The sequence below is a fragment of the Sarcophilus harrisii genome, chromosome 3 (genome assembly GCF_902635505.1).
Source record: "Sarcophilus harrisii chromosome 3, mSarHar1.11, whole genome shotgun sequence".
Lineage (NCBI taxonomy): Eukaryota > Metazoa > Chordata > Mammalia > Dasyuromorphia > Dasyuridae > Sarcophilus > Sarcophilus harrisii.
In genome coordinates this window covers 97,985,214-98,002,696 of record NC_045428.1, presented here as the reverse complement: position 1 = coordinate 98,002,696, position 17,483 = coordinate 97,985,214, and the positions used below count along the sequence as shown (strand labels likewise).

The 17,483-nt window shown below is 34.1% G+C and overlaps 1 protein-coding gene across 2 annotated transcripts in view; it reads left to right on the top strand.

Annotated features, from left to right (window-relative positions):
• Positions 1 to 12,588, top strand: part of DIAPH3 (diaphanous related formin 3) — a 410,013-nt gene extending 397,425 nt beyond the window's left edge. The window contains exon 28 of one of the 2 annotated variants that reach the window (XM_031958457.1): positions 11,400 to 12,588. In XM_031958457.1, coding sequence (XP_031814317.1) covers positions 11,400 to 11,662 — 263 coding nt within the window. In that variant the 3' untranslated portion in view covers positions 11,663 to 12,588. The remainder of the gene's footprint in view (positions 1 to 11,399) is intronic. The other variant, XM_023500580.2, reaches the window with a different exon arrangement.
• The last annotated feature ends 4,895 nt before the right edge of the window (positions 12,589 to 17,483 follow it).

Genomic DNA, 17,483 nt, shown 5'->3' with positions numbered 1-17,483 from the left:
AGGAAGAGAAGGTGGTTTATAATATCAAATGATGTAAAGAAGTCAACAATTTTGTGGATTAGTAAAAGTCTATCAACTTTATCACTTAAGAGATAATTACTAACTTTGTAGAGCTTGGAAGAACATCAAAGTTGTGCTATGAAAGAAGCTAGAATTGAGTGGGTAATCATTTCAAAAATGGAAGACCACCTGAACAGGAATAGAATGCTGAACTTGGGAAAAATTAGGTTAGGACAGTTTTATTACAATAGCAAATGTGTGAATAGGAATGATGAAAAAATAAGGTTATAAAAGTAGGCTGATGGCTATATTGAGAAGTAGTCTAAATGATAAATTAAGGAGTCTGAATTTTATCTGAGTCATTAGGAAGCCAATAAGATTCTTGAGCAGTGGAGCAATGTGGTAGATGTGTGGAAGGAGGATGGATTTGAGGGTGGAAATGGAGCCAAAGCTAATTTGTCGTAGGCAACTTTGTTTACTTTTTTTAAAGCAAGGTAAGTCCTATGCATTTTTCAGTGATATCAAGAAAGAAAGAAAGTTACAAAAGGAAGGACAAAGAGGATAGCATCTTCAAGTACTACAGAAGAGGATAACATTATTGGGCCTAAGAGGACAGACCTAGAGTGGCTGAGCAACTTTTCTATGGTTACATAAATAATAGGTAGCAGAATTTAGTTTTAAATATAGGTTCTCCAAAAAATCAAGGCATCATTCCACTATAAAAAGAAGACTAGAGAAGGATCAGGATGTTTGGCATTTAAAAGCTTATTGATGACACTGGAGAAGGCAATTTTGATAGAGTAGTGCAGTTGGAGTATAGTGTAGAGGCAGGAGGAGGCTAAAGAGAGACGCAAAGCAAATATAAATTAATTATTCAGAATAGTTTTGTAATTAAAAAAAAGAAGAAAAAGAACAATAGCAATAGGAAGCAATAGCATAAAGTGAGAGATTTTTATTTTATATTTAGAAATAAACATAAGTATGTTTGTTGGATAATTTTGGTGCCCACCCAATGTAGAGAATTCCTGGGGCTTCTCTCCAGCTCTAATTTCAATGGGTAAAGTTTAGCATAAGAAATGACAAGATGAAGATGTTGTCTTCAAAATTTTCTACTGAGGATAATAATATATAGCCAGTCTATAGCAAGCCTGATAAGGAACGCACCCATCTGGGTTAAGGACATCATGAATAATAACTACAAGGTGTTCTAGTATGGTAGTCTAGAGATATATCAGAGTCTGACGATATATTTTTTGCCTTCTTTGTTTCCTCTTCTTCCTTACAAAATTAGAGGCTATCAAGGATTTTATGGGTGTTTGTTTTTTTTTATTTTAGCTATATACAAAATGTCCCTCTGCTTTTTTATCATTTTTATTCATTTTCAATACATAAGATAAAATAAATAGCAAAATGAAACAGAGGGAAGACGATTATTTATAGCATCAGTAAATCAACAGTAGAGAAAACCTCAAGGGTATCGGTTGCTGGCTGCCAGAGTTGTCTTTGGATTATTGCATAGATTAAAAACATATATTTGTCACACACTTTACTATTATGCAGACCCAATTGTGCCTTAAAAAGTATATTTATAGGTCATTTTGCCCACTACCAAAGTTAAGCCATTGCTAGGATGGAACAAAGTTCTATTTAGCAGGTCAGGGCAGTAATTAATAAAGACAAATAGTAAATACAGAATTTTTAGATGAACAGAAGAGAAGTACTCCAATTGATCATACCAAATTTCATCATTCCTTCCCCTGCCCAAGATACTCCAGCCTCTGTATTGACCAGAAGAGACAGAAGCTTAATTTTACATTTCATCTGAGAGTTGCCTTCCAAGAATCTATTGTTCATTAGAGCCATATGATTCAGAAATCAATACTGGCTTAAAGGAAGTAACATCCCTTTCTTAATTGGAAGTTATCTTTCCTTCAGTGGTCAAGGTTTTCTCAGTTACCTGGAGTTGAAGCTGCAATGCTTTTATGTATGTTATAAACACAGAGCCAGTAGTTGACATTTTTTCGTTTGTCTATTTTATTATTAGAATGCAAAATTTCATATAGTTTCATTTGTTGTGGTTGTTTTTATTGTTGTTCTTGGAAGGTTTTTTTGTTTGTTTGTTTGTTTGCCATTCTCTTCCCAGCTTTCCTCTTTCTTCTGAAACACTCATGAAACAATGGAAATTCTATCTCAGAATGGTTTTTTTTTTTCCTCCCAACTTTCCTTGTTATCCACTAAGGATCAGGTGGGATTCCAAAGTCATGGGGCATTACTAGACAAAATTTAAAGCAATTTTTCTTGTGTTTAAATGAAATAGATTCTATACTTAAAAAATAAAAAAAACTCTGCTGTTCAGTTTTAACAATTTGTCAGTTTTCAATTCAGTGTTGGAAAGCTGTCAGAGGACTCTAGTGTCAACTCTCGAGGTAAAAATTGTACAAGGAACAAAATGTAGAATGATAAGCATTTTTATATCTTAAAAGAAAATAGCATTTATTCTCATGGTATTTCATTTAGATCCTCAGAAACTCTTTATATTTAGGCAGAGTTGTCTATTTTATTCCTTTACAGAAAGGAAATTAAGAATAGCAGTGAGTTCCTTGCCTGTCTATGCTGAAAATGCCAATGAATGTTTATAATAGAAGCAATCCTAGATAAAACACACTTCTACCAAGATAACATTCAAAGTTTCTTAGAATCAAAGAAAGGGAAAAAAAGATGCTGAGTTTAATTATATATAAAACAATGGATAAAACCTTTAATCCTTAGAATGCGTTAAACAATGATTTCTTGTATTTCCTTTGAATATTTATTTTGATGAGGTTTTAGAAGAGATAGAGTAATTATCAATCATTAACAAGCGTTTATTAAGTGCCAATTATGTGGCAGGTTTTAGTCTATGTACTGGGATTACATAAACAAAAATAAAACAGTCTCTTCCCTTAAGGAGCTCACTGGGGAGATAATGTGAACATATATAAATATGGAGCAATAAATGCAAGGTAATTGAGTGATAGAGGGAATGTGATCACTCCCACACACCCCTACCTAGCTGTTAAGGACCAGCAGCGGATCACATCTTATCCCATATTGTAGGAGTGGTCAGGAATAAACAGATTTCCTCTTCTTCTTTTTGCCTCTTCTACATTGAGTCCTTTTGTGTACAGATGTTGGTGCACCTCTATTTCGAGGATGCTTAAGTTGTTCCAAGCTCTCTACTAGCTTCTTTTGTTTTGATTTGTTTTGTCTTGGTCCAGATATATGATTTCACTGGTATGGAGTTCCCTCTACCAAAGCAGATGGGTCACCAATCTCTAGTGTTAACTAGAGAGTTTTCTGGGAAACTGAAAAGTTTTTCAAAGTAAATAACCAGTAGGTACCTGAGGCAGGGCCGAGAACTTAACTTTCCTGATTTCCTTGCTAGCTTTCTAATACCCAGACCAAGTAGGCTCTCCAAACTTAAATTTGGAGAGGGGCACAGGCCACAAGCCTCCATTTCTATTAGATACACTTATTCCACAAGGAGATACTTTTCACAGGTATTATCTGATTGGAGGGGACCATTTAAGCCTTTTCCATGTGGAGGAAAGAAGAATTGTTGAGATTTTACCACATCCAACTTGATGTATAAAAAGGGACTATTTTATGGATCTAATTGGTTTCTTATCATGAACTGCTCTAAAACAAAAAATCTTTCTTTGTAACTGGCAAAGGGAAAATTAAAAACAACTAGCACTGTTATACAAGCTCACTTCATCTAAAAATTTGCTTGTTCTCTCTTGCCTCCAATTTCCTAATATCAGCCTCTTTATGTTTTTATCTGCCAGAGAGGTACTTCTTTTACTCTAAGTGAATCAACCCTTTTCATTCAAGATTTATTTATATTAATTGTTAATTTAATTAACCCCACCAAAGTCCATTTTCACTCCTTCATGTCTTCTGTAATGTGCTATGTGGTCGAAATTATAGAAATAAAGAGTACTAGAATAACGTTGGACATCCAGCCTAACCACATCATTCATAAATGAAGCTATCAAGACCCAAAGAAATTAAATCACTTCATTTATATGTATTTGTTTCTTTCTTTGTAAATATTCCTAATTCTTTTATCTCTATGTTTATCTTGCTTTCTGCATTAAAATCAGGGGGTCTCCAAACTTTTTTATACAGGAAAAAGTCATTGAACACATGACTCTATTACATGTATATTTACAACTTATATACATGTACCGCCATATTAATAATTATGGTAGTGAATTTATTTATGCAAATTGCAAAAAAAATTGGAAAATTTTAAAGATGAGAAAAATGTAAAATAATATTCTGAAGTCAATAGGAAGCACTGGATTTTACTGAATGATATATGCTTAATGAAAATCACTGTAGCTATGTAGAGGGGTATGTGTGTGTGTGCATGCATGCGCGTGAGTGCATGTGTGTTGGAGAATGACAGAAACTTGAAGGAGATAGACTAAATAAGAGTCTAGACAACCTGTACTGGAGTATTGGTCATGTGAGTGGAAAGGAGATCAGTGCTGGAGATGTTATAGAGGTAGAAATGAAAAATTAGATGTGTTGAGTGAGAAAGGAGAAATCAAATATAGCACCTGGGTTGCCAAATTGAATGACTACAAAAATAATGGAGTCCTCAGTAGGATAGGATCGTTTCAGGGAAAAGATAATGAATTCTGTTTTGAATATGATGGATTTAAGATGCTTTTAATGGTGTATTGAGAGCAATTTTGGCACCAAATGGTGGGATTTAGGAAAGCATTAGTAACTAAATGATGTGTTTAAGGTTTGGCACCAAATGATGACATTAATGTTCAGGCACCAAATATTGGGGTTCGGTCGTGTGAAGAATTTACAAGGGCCATTCTATCTGGTAAAAGGTAGGTTTATTTAGGAGAAGAGGTAACAGACAAAATGAAGAGATACTGGGAATGGTAAATTTGAAATAGAGTTGGGAAAGCAGCTAACAAGGAAAGGGATTTTAATAATTAGTGATGGAAAAGACAAATTCCCTAGTGGAACTCACAGTTAACCAGGAGAAGGAATAAACAATGAAGTAGGAATATTCTCTTAACTGACAGGCTAGAGGAGTTTTAGCACCTTAAAAAGAGTTAGTTATCTATAAGAAGAAACACACTGTGAGATGTCATGAGGGATGAGAGGAGAAACATCAGAGGGTATGGGGGAGATGTGAGAGAAAAGACACCAGGAAACTGAGTGCTATGGAGGGCTTAAGCCAAAGGCATTCAGCAAAGATAGTGTGGGCTATGAACAGATTTACACAGGAAATTTAATATCAGGGTTTTGACATAACTGACTGAACATAGAAGGTAGAGAGACAGAGAGTGGTGTAAGATATACCTGAGCCCATCAGTGCCCTCCCCCTGCAGGGAGTAATTTTATCAGTACTTCAGGTTTTTTCTGTTAATCCCACCAGGTTACTCAGGACCTCATCACTAGGACATCAAGTTTGTGATGTCCAAAATGCAATTGGTGATGTGGTATTGACACTCAGCATAGAAGAGGGTTGTATAGATCTAAAAGTCATCAACATAGAGATGAAAATTAATCTTGAGGAGCTAAAGAAGTACCAAATGAGAAAGTATATAGAGAAGAGAGGAGGGCCCTGAATAAAGCCTTTGGATGCACCCACGGTTATGGACGATGACATGTATGATGATTCATCAAAAGAAACTAAGAAAGAGCAAGGAGGTAGGAAAAGAACCTAAAGAGAAAAATCAAAACATTTCAAAAACAAATATACAGGATAAGTATACAGGAAGAGAGGGTGGTCAACAGGATAAAATGCTACAAAGAGGTCAAGAAAGACATGAACTGAGAAAAGACCATCAGTTTTGGCAATGAAAAGGTTATTTGTAACTTTGAAGAGAGCAGTTTGTTATGAGTGAGGAGTAAACTATAACAAGAAAATTGAGAATCTGTGACATTGAAAACAGGTCCTCTTGACAAAAATAAAGAAGCTTCCAAGAAACAGCTGGCTTTTGGGGAAAAGATAATGTACTTATAATGCATCCAGGCCTGCTCATTCTGTATATCTAACACTCACCATAAAATGAAAAATAAAAGGTAGCAAAGACTTACTTATCAGTCACAGCCTCAGAATACACAACCTTCTACTATAGTGATTGAAGAACTAGATATGGTGACACTGGGGGAAGGGGAGAGATTTTGCTTTCAAAGCTATTCTGATGTCTGAGTTGTATTAGTTGGGTGGGTACCAGGAACCATATGAGAGACCTGCAATAGGATTAAGATTAGCATTATTTTTTTCCTTACATGCAGTGGTATACATATACATGTATATACCACAGGCTTTCAGCAAATATCTGCTATCCAATTCATCCTATTCTGAAAAGTACTTAAGAAAATTTAATAGGGTTAATCTTGTGGTTGATAAGGAAGAATTTTCCACCCAAACTCTCCTTTTATGTAATTCATTAATCAACTTTATTTAGAACATTATCAAACTGTGAGAACTGTTGAAATGTGGTTTATAAAAATGTTAGACTCCTCAAAATAGAATGACTATTCATAAATTATGTATAATAAAGTTAAATTCTATATTAGGGAAACTACATTCTAAGGTGCAGGTGTTTACAAAATATGTTCATAGAACATTAGGTTCAGGTAATTCCAGGAATTCACTATAGGAAATCATTCAAAGTAGTTATTGTGGCCATTTAATTTGTATCAGCTTCAGTCAGCTACTGATCTAAGACCAGTAGTCCTGAAAGTAAACAAACTTTATCCTTTGAAAACTACTAAATTGGTGGTCTAAAATGCCAGCTTAGAAGGCAAAGGATGACTTTTGATATGTGTTATGACCTTGGGCAAATTATTTCCTCTTAGTTCTGTTTCTATAGCTATTATTATATCTTCTTTATATGATATTCGGTCAATAATTTTGAACTATAAATATGTGTTACTTAAATTCAACAATGTTACATTATTTAGAACATTTCTTTGTGAAATTATTTATAAATTTCTTTTGATACCTTTCAGAGATAGTGTCTTTGTTGTGCCACCGATTTACTCTATGACACTCTAGGCAAGTCACTTAGCTTTTTTTGCTTTCACATTTCTATCTGTAAAATGATGGTTGCAATGATTTAAAGTATAGTAAATGCTTCTAAGTAAAGGTGCTATCTAAACCTTTAGTATTAATATAAGCCTTTATTGTTAATAAAAATGGCACTTCACCTCTTACTGGTGCTGTTAGCAGAAAATCATAGCAGTCAAAGCATCTAAATAACATTTCAGGAAAAGTAACACCTTTCATAGGAAGAGTTTCAGATGATATTTGAGTTTGGGGGGGGCAGAGATAGGAACAGGAGAGAACTATGGTGCTATACCCTTTATTCATTCAAATATACATTTAACATTTGGTCTTCTGTCCCATGTTATCAATTTTGATTAACTTTGCTTTCCTCAAAAAATTGTTTTTTAAGAGTTAATCTTCACATACATATACCTTAAAATATTAATTTTTTTACAGTCTAAAATGATGAGATTCTTTAGACTACTCATTAAAATCAAATGATAACAAAATTAATCCTGTAGCACCCCATTTTGAGAAGGGAGGAAGAAGAAAGTGACTATTCCATATTCAAAGATACTCTGTGGATTTGCAATTTGTGAGCCACCATAGCTAGTAGACACAGATAATTCAAAGCAAAGGCATTAATTAAGCTGGAATAATAAACATAGGTAGAAAACATCCCTCTCTAGAAATATGAGGTGCGATCGCAATCTCTCTCTCTGAACCCCCACTCCCTCTCTGTGTCTCTCTGTTTGTTGCTGTCTATCTCTCTTTTTCTCTCAACTAGACATCCTTGGAAAGAATGCATACAAGCTGAGCACATATTTGTAATAAAGCATAAGCAATGGGACCAGGTGGCCAACACAACTTATATCTCCAATATCTCAGGGCTCAATATTGATTCCTGCATAAATTGTATTTAAGTGAGGCAGAGTTGCATGAAGTCACCAGTCTCATTCCCTTCCAGAGCCCCATTTTAAAGATAAGGAAACTGAAGCTGAGACTTTAAGTGGCTTCCCTAAGGTCATACAACTAGTGAAAGTTTTAGACTTAGATTTCTTCTCAGGTTTTGCTGACTCCAGTCCAACACAATTATCTATTATGGCACCTAATTGCTTAATATCCTTTCTCTCCTCAAAGTGTTTCATTTTTGTCCCCCTAACAGTCAGAGGTTCCCTAGTCAGAGGTCAAACTACTTGAAATTACTTCTTGTCACAGATTTTATGTGTGTATCTCTCTCCTCCCTATCAGAATTTCCTACTAGGTTAGAAGTTCAGTTGTACAGTTATCATGGCTGATAAGGGAGGAAAAGACCTTGCTGATCTTTGGTAGAAATGTAGAATTCACACTCCACAGACCTATTACCTTGTTCTAGTGTCATGGAAAACCTACATTTTTTAAGGGAATCAGGGTATGGTCATTCTTTGACCAGCCAATATCACTCTTCCTTTAATTCATTATGTGCAACTTTTCACATTCTATAAAGGGATAACAGGTCATGAACATATTTTTGCACTCATTTTAATATGTTGATACCTAATTGCTTTTGTTATTTGCCCATTTTTTGGTATGATTTGTCAATTTAGCTAGAAGGGGAAAAATTGATTCCATTTTCTTCCTACCCACTCCCATAGAGAATTATCTTCCTCAAGAAACCAACATACTTAAGGATTCTACTGAACTCTAGTATGTCTAATCTCATGAGTTATGTGGTTTTTCTGTTAAATACATTTTTAAAAAAAGATTTAGGAAAACATAAGATTTTGCTAATTATAAAAATAGTATTCTCGTAAGAGCCCTGGTCAAAATGAGCATTCAGTATGTGAATCCAGGCAGCTTGATTTTATAAGAGATTAAATTAAAGCATGTGTAATGGTTGTCATCACATTTTAATAGAGGTTATTAACTTCTTATTTCTTTATGTTTAGGCAACTCTGAGTTTTTCCTTGCTACCAATGACAGATAGGAATGATAATTAAGATATCGGATCATTACAAATTATGCAGACATTATTTTAGTCAGGATCTTTAACCTCATCTTCCCCATCTAACATTTTACCAAAGACTCCAAACAGCAGAGTTGACTTGTTAAATTTTGTCCAGAGGTGTGGTAGATAGAGAAGTATCTTCAAAGCCAGGAAGATCTGAGTTCACTTCTGACACATTAAATGTCAATGGGCTCACACCTCTAAGCAATGTATGCATTCAAAGCAACTCCCTAAGACTCCAAAATATAAAGAAGGTACCAATCTATATTGGTACAATGAGTTTCTTCACCTTGGAGTTTTCTGTAGCAAAAAAAAAAAAAAAATAGCAGATTCAGTGCCTGTCTTCCTGCATATCTATGATGGTATTACCAACAAAAATTTGATCAGCATTCAGCAAATAGCGTCAAGGTGACTGAACAGTCAAGAGTTAATTATAGGATCATAGGATTTTGAAATTGGAAGTGCCCTGAAAGATCAACTCTTCTAATACCTTTATTTTAGGTTTGAGAAAACTGGCCTAGAGAGGTTAAGTTATTTTGCCCAAGGTCATAGTTATAGTAAGTAGCAAAGCTAGGATTAACCTAGGTCTTCTGACTCCTAATCCTATACTTTCTCCCCTGTACCACATACTTTAAGCTACTAAGCTTTTTATGTTAAACTGTGCATATATTTTATTTGGTCTTGCAAACCTAAACAGCTTGGTTGTGGGAAGAGTCATGATTATCATCTATATTAGTGCTTCTGAACCAGGAGAACATTGTACACAATAACAGCAACATTGTGTGATGATAAACTGTGATAGACAAGCAACTATGATAGACTTTTAGCCCTTCTCAGCAATACAATCCAAAAACAATTCCAAAAGACTTGTGATGGAAAATGCCATCACATCTTTGGATGAAAGAAAGAACTGTGAAGACTGAATGCAGATTGAAGCATATTATTTTCACTTTTTAAATGTTTTTTGTTTTTTCATAGTTTTTCCCATTTGTTCTGATTCTTCTTTCACAACATGACTAATATGGAAATATGTTTAATAAGACTGTACATGTAGCGTACATCAGATTGCTTGCCGTCTGTGGAGGGGGAAGGGAGAAAAAAATTTTGAGCTCAAAGTCTTTAAAAAATGAATGTTGAAAACTATCTTTACATGTAATTGGGGAAAAAAATACCATTAATTGTATTTTTGCTTTTACAAACATAGTTTATACAACTGACCTAAGTGAAAATTACTGCTGTATTAGATTTTGATTTTTGGGTAACAATTGTCCACCTGATATAGAAGAAGATAGGAAAAGGGTATTTATTTTCTTCCAACAGTTAAAAGGTGATCATACTTCTGAAATTCGTTGAGATTGTCCAAGAAAGTGTGTAAAATACTCATCCATCACTAGGCGCCCCCGGTCAGGAAATGACAGTGCAGTAAATATCTTCAGCAGCCACCTTTTAATGTACAAGCTGTTTTCAGTTGGAATTTTCAGCACTCACATAAAACACACTGTCATGAGTGACTGCCTGTGCTCCAAAGTCATTATTATTGGGATAATGGAACATCTTTCACCGAATAACCAAAAAACTTTAAATGTCATGTCAAGTTTGTTGAAGCCATTTTCAAACCCTGTTCAAGGTTACATGAATATTGAGTGTTCCTCTTTTTTTTTTTTTTTTTTTTTTTAAGTTTCAGATCTAAGAGAAGAATCATAAGACTATAAGATTTAAGTCATTTAATTTTGAGGAGGGTGGTAATATATTTAGTACTCTTTGGAGAAATCAATAGCTACATGTGTTTCATCATTAGATACTATAAGAGATTCCCAATGATGGTGTGATAAGTCAAGATCATTCTCACTTTCTAGTACTTTTACAAAAAGGAAAGAAAATAGATTTTCTTTCACAATTAAATAGTGATAAAAAATTGTTAATTGTGCTTTCAGATTTTAACACTATATTTGCCTTACCTGTTATCTGTCAAAGGAATCCAAAAGACTTTGGTTAATTTTTCAACCTCTATCTTTAATTTTGTGTACAAAACAGTATTGGTTTTATGTTTCATTTTGTCTTTTGTTTTAACTATTACTAAAACAAATGCTAAAGGAAAAAATAATTCTAGTGAAGTGGTTTTCCTCTTTACACATAGGTACATCTTAATTAAATGGACTTAAAAAAAGAACAAGATCTTATTTTCTGTTGCCAAGTATCCATCTTTTACCTTTGTCTAGTTATAGTACTTAATCAATGAGAATAACAGGTTTGAGACTGTTTTTGAATATTTTTTTTGCAAGTCCTTAGTAATTCTTTCCTAAATTATAAGTTTTATGTTGTTTTCCTCCTAAATTATAGAAAACCAGAAGAAGCAATTGGTGGAAGGCTCCCATTCCTATCACAAACTCGGTAGCAACTCAACCAGGACTCCTGTTGTCAAGGAACTTGATTATAATCAAGACACTCATTCATCCACTGTAAGGATCAAGGATTTGGGAAAGAAGGAGACCAGTAACATAGGAATCACCAAAGAAAAGGAAATGGAGCTTCCTGGCTCTGTTTCTAAAACTGAATCACTTCCTGAAGTGGAGGCCCTACTAGCAAGACTTCGAGCTTTATAAATTTACTTGATAAAAACAATTAAGCAAACTTTAATGCCATACTATGCTTGGCTGTCACATTTTAAAAGATGCATTACTTTTGTAACTGGCATTATGTAGCTATGCATTTCAAATTAACTCACAATTTTATCTAAAATTCATTCTTGTAATGCTTTTACTGTATTTTTGAGATCCTGTGCAAAACTTTAATGGGCTTAATGCTTTTTTTGTTGACAATCCATTCTACTATAGTTGGAAATAGAGACTGAATTATATATAATATTCTAATGAATGGGTGGGTGACTACTTAATTCAATAATGTTTTCTTTAAAATATATATATGCCTACAGTTCTAAATAATTATATTCGGTTTGCTGTTTATGACTAATTCAATGAATCACAGATCTCGCTATACACATGCATGTATGTCTGTATTTATATGTGTCTAAATTATTCTGTAGTTATGGTCTCCATTCTATCATTGTAACATCAGAAATATGAAACAGACATGTAAAATGACTATTAGACACATTATATAATCATTGCTGAATTCAGATTGATTAGGTTCTTCAAAACAGTAAAGTATATTAAGCCCATTTCAAATGTATGAAGAATGTATGACTTGTACACAATGCAAATGCATTTATATAAAAATGAATATATTTTATACCAGTTTTTGCTGCTGAATTTCTATATGTGTTCTGGATAACTGTTTTTGCTTTTAATCATGGCTGTGGTGCAAAATTGTCATTTTGTAGTTTCCCAACTGTGTATTTTTTTTTTTTTTTGGAGGTCATGAGCTAACAATATTGCAGATTTTATAAACAATACAGTCACCAATAACTTTTACAGGCAGGCTTTTTCCAAAAATATATTACATAAAATAGGGGCATTGCTGCTGTGAATTTCTCATCAGAAAATAAACTTCTTGCACTAAAAGAAAAAAAGTTGCTTTGTGTGGTTTCTCCTTTAAACTTATGATGCACTATGAGTTAATTTGGGGATAGGTTGTTGCTGTTTATATATTTTGATTATAAAATACACTAGATATTTTGCCTTTAATTAATAAGAAGTTATATGGAACCATTCTTGGACTGGTCCTTTTCTTTTTATTAGTTGCCTCCTTTCTGTTCCAAGTTAATAAAGTTAATTAATTAGAATTGTGAAATAGGAGCTTTTATAGATATTGGGGAACAGAGTGTTTTCCATAGCCTTTGTGGGAATAAATTGTTCTCCTTGTATGCATTGCTGAAATGGGCATTGCCCTCTAGTTATAGTTCCCATTTTCCTGACAACAAATAAAACAGCAAAAGGTAAAAGATATTTACACATTTAAACAGACAACAAGCCCTAACAGCAAAGCAGGATTGTTTTGTTTAGAAATGCTTTTATAGAAGAGAGTTGAAGGTATCTGTTTCTAAAAATGAATTTGAGAAGATTTCTTTTAGATTGTATGTTAAGGAAAACAAAAACAAAACTTACATTTATTTGTTAAAGTGCACAGTACTATCATGCCAATTTGTGAGTGACAATAGTTCCTAATGTAATGCCGAAGAAACTGAGGCAAGATAGAGATTAAAGAGTTTTTAATATTTTATCTGAAAGGGAGAGATCGTTCTGGGGGGAGCATCCAGCAGCCAATGTGAGTTCTCAGTGACATATGGTTCAGCTACCAGGGTAGACTGAGGCAGGGGTGGAATCAAGAGCACTGAGAGTGGGAACAGACTATCAATCCAGTTTTGACAGGGTGGGGGGAGGCACCCAACATTCTGATAAGTAGGCAAGGGCTGGGGTCATGATGTCTAAAATAGAATGTCTTTCTCCTTATCTGGATCATGATGATTAGGAGGAAGGGGTAATGTTGCAAGATTGAGCAGAACAATTAGGAACTGAGGCAAAACAATTCAGGGAAACTGAGGCAGGGCAATTTAGGGAAACTGAGGCAGGACAATTAGGGAAACTGAGGCAGGATAATAAAAGGGAACTGTGGTACAACACTAATTGCCTGGAAAATATTTGGGCCTAGGAAAGCCCAAAGTAAACAGGAAACAAAGAACATTTCCAAGAGGACTCAAGCAAGATAGCAAACAAATCAAAAGGACTAAGTAGAGAGCAGAGATAATCGAGAGATCCACAAATCATTCACTGGTAGGTCTAAGAACTAAGCAAGCATTCTTCAACCAGAAGATCCCCTGGAAGTGAACTTACTTACTGAGGCAGGTAGGTGAGCAAGTAAAGGACCCAAGTAAAGGATATACTGTGCCATCTCACCCTCATGTATCTTTTTACTCCTCTCATTCTAGTGAGAGATTTTTGAGTGAGGATAATCTACAGACCTGGAAGAAATGACAACTTTAACACAGCCTCCTGAGTGAATGAATGCAGGAGCAGAAGGACAGACAGAATTCTAAGACAAAGGTACCTTTTCTTGTCAAATGCCCCTTAATAGAGAGAGGAAATGACAAAGCATATACATGTAAGCAGACACACAGACACACACAGTCACACACATGTGTATAACTCTGTCTGATAACATTATTGTATCCAACTGCAAATTACAATTAAAGCTATTTTTACCTTTATCTCCTGGGGAAAAAAGCATGAGTACAGTTTCATGATCCTGAGCAAAATACATTTGTTCATCTGAATTAACGGGTTATTACAATACAAACCTATCTGATAGAATTTAGTACACTTGAAAGAATATGTATGTTCCAGATGGACTCAAGACTAATCCTGAATCAAGACTAAATTACACCTTTTCTTTCTTCTCACTCTTTTTATGTAAGGAAGAAAATTCTGTCAAGAAAAAAACTGGATGACTATGCTGTCATTGAACTGTCATTGAACAAAGTCTTGCTGCTTAATTGGACTGTTTTCTTGCTACTCGCAAACATTTAAACTTATTTAACAAAAAAAGAGAAAGGAGGCCCAATTATTTTGTTATAGATATTTTGCAATGGATATTTTTGAAAATTTGAGTAAGACACATCAAAACAATTATTATGTTCATTTGAGTATTTTGACAATACTTACTGAACTTACCTAGTAAAAGACCAAATTCTATATAGTAATTCTATATAGTAGTTAAAACTCAAAATTGTTGCAATTGCCATCTGTTACATGAACATTTGTGAATGATTCAAACGTAGTTGTTTAGCTATAAAGATACACATATCGATTATACTTCTTCAGTGACTCTTATTTTGGAAAATCATAATCCAATTAACAGCTAAGTTGCCTAGTTAGAAACTTTACCATTTTAGGCTACAACACATTTTATTCTGTATTTCATCCCTAATTAAACACTTCCTCAATCCACAAGCCTGAAATGTTTAGACCCAAGACCACATTTTTATGGTTATTTCTATGACAACCTATTTGGGTTGGCTATGTGAATTCTGAAAAATGATGTTTCCTCATAGATAAAATGCTAATTGGGTTGATAAAGAAAAGGTATTCATTTCCTGTTTCCTTCATATTAATTATGAGAAGCAGTTTGAATAGATGTAGCTGGCAAAGCTTTGGCTTTATTTTTTTTTCTAGCAAATCACTCTGTGTTAGCTGTTGTATTCCCTTGCCAGTCATGAATGCTCTTAAAACCTGTTGGTGGGCCAAATAGTTAAATCATTTTGCCCCAAGGACTTCTGTTTAACAAAGCATATAGTGAAGTTGCCAAGAAGCCATAGGGAACCAACTAGAATTCAGAATTTTCTTAAAATTTCTCCAAAAAATGGATATGTGCTTCTTTTAAATTAATTTTCCCTATAAAAATCTCTGCTCTAAAATGTATAGACGTGAATATTTTAAGGATTAGGAACAGTCCTCATGGGGAAGAGGCATGGTAGGGAGACTATAATATAGTGCTCATTTATTAGCTAATTTTAACCAAATATTTTGTTTTAGCCATGTATGTTTGAATCACTGAAAAACAAACAAACAAACAAACAAACAAAAACAGGTTCTTGTTTTGTCCAGGAAAACTTAAAATAGAGAAACTCTTGAATTCTATTCATTTTTCAAAATCCTAATCAGTTCTCTAAAATGATTAGAAATCTGGGTGACAATCTCTTTGCTGTAGCATATCTTTATAGATATATTTTGTAGATTTCTTAGCCATTCTGAAGTCTAGTTTTTTCATGTTGGAATTATTATCCCTAGATCGAGAATGGCAGATTGTATTTTACTACACTTTCTTTGAAAAGTCTTAATGTACTACTAATTGTATTATGTTATTAACTCCCTTTGTTTTAAAAGGCAACTTTTAAAGGTAGAGAATTTTCTATTTTCTCTTGGCATTTTTGTATCTTGTCATATTTTGACTATATGTCCATGTCTAAACATTTCCAAATGATATCACATTTGTTTCAAAATATTATTTATTTCTCCTTTTCATTCTTTGTCAATAGAGACCCGAAATTCATGATAAAAATAATGAAGGAAGGAATCCAACTAATCATTAAGCTTCTATCTAAAAGTTTTCCTGATTGTGAATTAATGAAAACCAAACCAGAGGCTAATGATTGGTAACTCTTACAAGCACCTGCAACCAGCAGCAATCTCTGTCCTTCTGCACCTGTATTCACTTGGTGTACTGGTTCCTTCTCACCCAGGGCCACTTTTCTGTAGCACAGCTGGGCCTGAAGTTACTTTTCAACAGAGGATCTGGTGATCTTTCCAAACTTAGATCACCTACTCTCCTCCTGTCTAGGAGATGAAAGTTCTGTGGTTGGGGCTGAGGCTGAACCCAGCTACACCCAGAGCTTTGTGATTGCTATTTCTGAGGTGCTAGCCCAGAGGTATTTACACTCCATACTGATTAAACCCAAGTCCTGGGGTCTTTCTTTGGATCTTCTCTAGTTATTCTGGGAGAACCTCTGTTCTGCCCCAAGTCTTATTTGTTTTTCATCAGTTCACCCTGAGGAACAGTTTCATTTTTTTGTGGTTGAAATCTGGAAAGTTAGCAATTTTCTGACCTACTCTGCCATCTTCCCAGAATCCTCCTCATTGTCCTTTTTTTAAAAATCAGATTCTGAACTATTGTACCTCATGGTTAATTGTCTGATTGGTTGATAATTAGCTATTTTTGTATGAACACAAGAGCTCCCAACAAATACCCAGATTCCATTACAATATACACTTTCTGAAAACAGTCAAGCAAATCCTATCAAGTAGCACAATTGTAACTGAGGATATATAGCATTATCATCAGCGGATAGAGCCATTTGAATCTGCCATTAGAGAATAAGAAATAAGAAACCCAAGACCAATTGCTTCTTAGATTAAAGAGAAAACTTCTTACCAACCTGCTTTTCCCTAACATATTAGTCTAGCTCAATTATGTCTAGGAATAATCTATAGAAGCCTAGATTCATATGGCTTAATATTTTCTGTCTTTGTGGGAAGTTAAAAGAATAATTATCAATAAAATATCACTGATTTGTTTTATTCCCTGTCTGGAGAAACTCTAGTGATTTTAGAAAAGAGAAAGAGAATCTCCTTTGTGCCCTCTTGTGTATGTGACCACAATTCCCCTCTCTGTTGTTCTTGAATAATCAAATAAATACAGATCACAAATGCTTCAGTTAATCATACTTTTGTCTTAATATTTATAAGTAGAAATAGGTGACCAGAAATGTAAAATATAAACTTTGGAGAAACAAAATAAATTTTGATACTGAATTTTCACTTTCCCCAGGAAAAGAGAGAGGAAAGAAGGAATAAGAGACAAAAGGAAGAGAAGTTTCTTCATCATTATTATTCATGGCAAATAAAGACAATTACAGTCTTTACTTCATTATCTCTCTATGGTTTCTCTAATTGTTTAACCCCAATCCCCGTC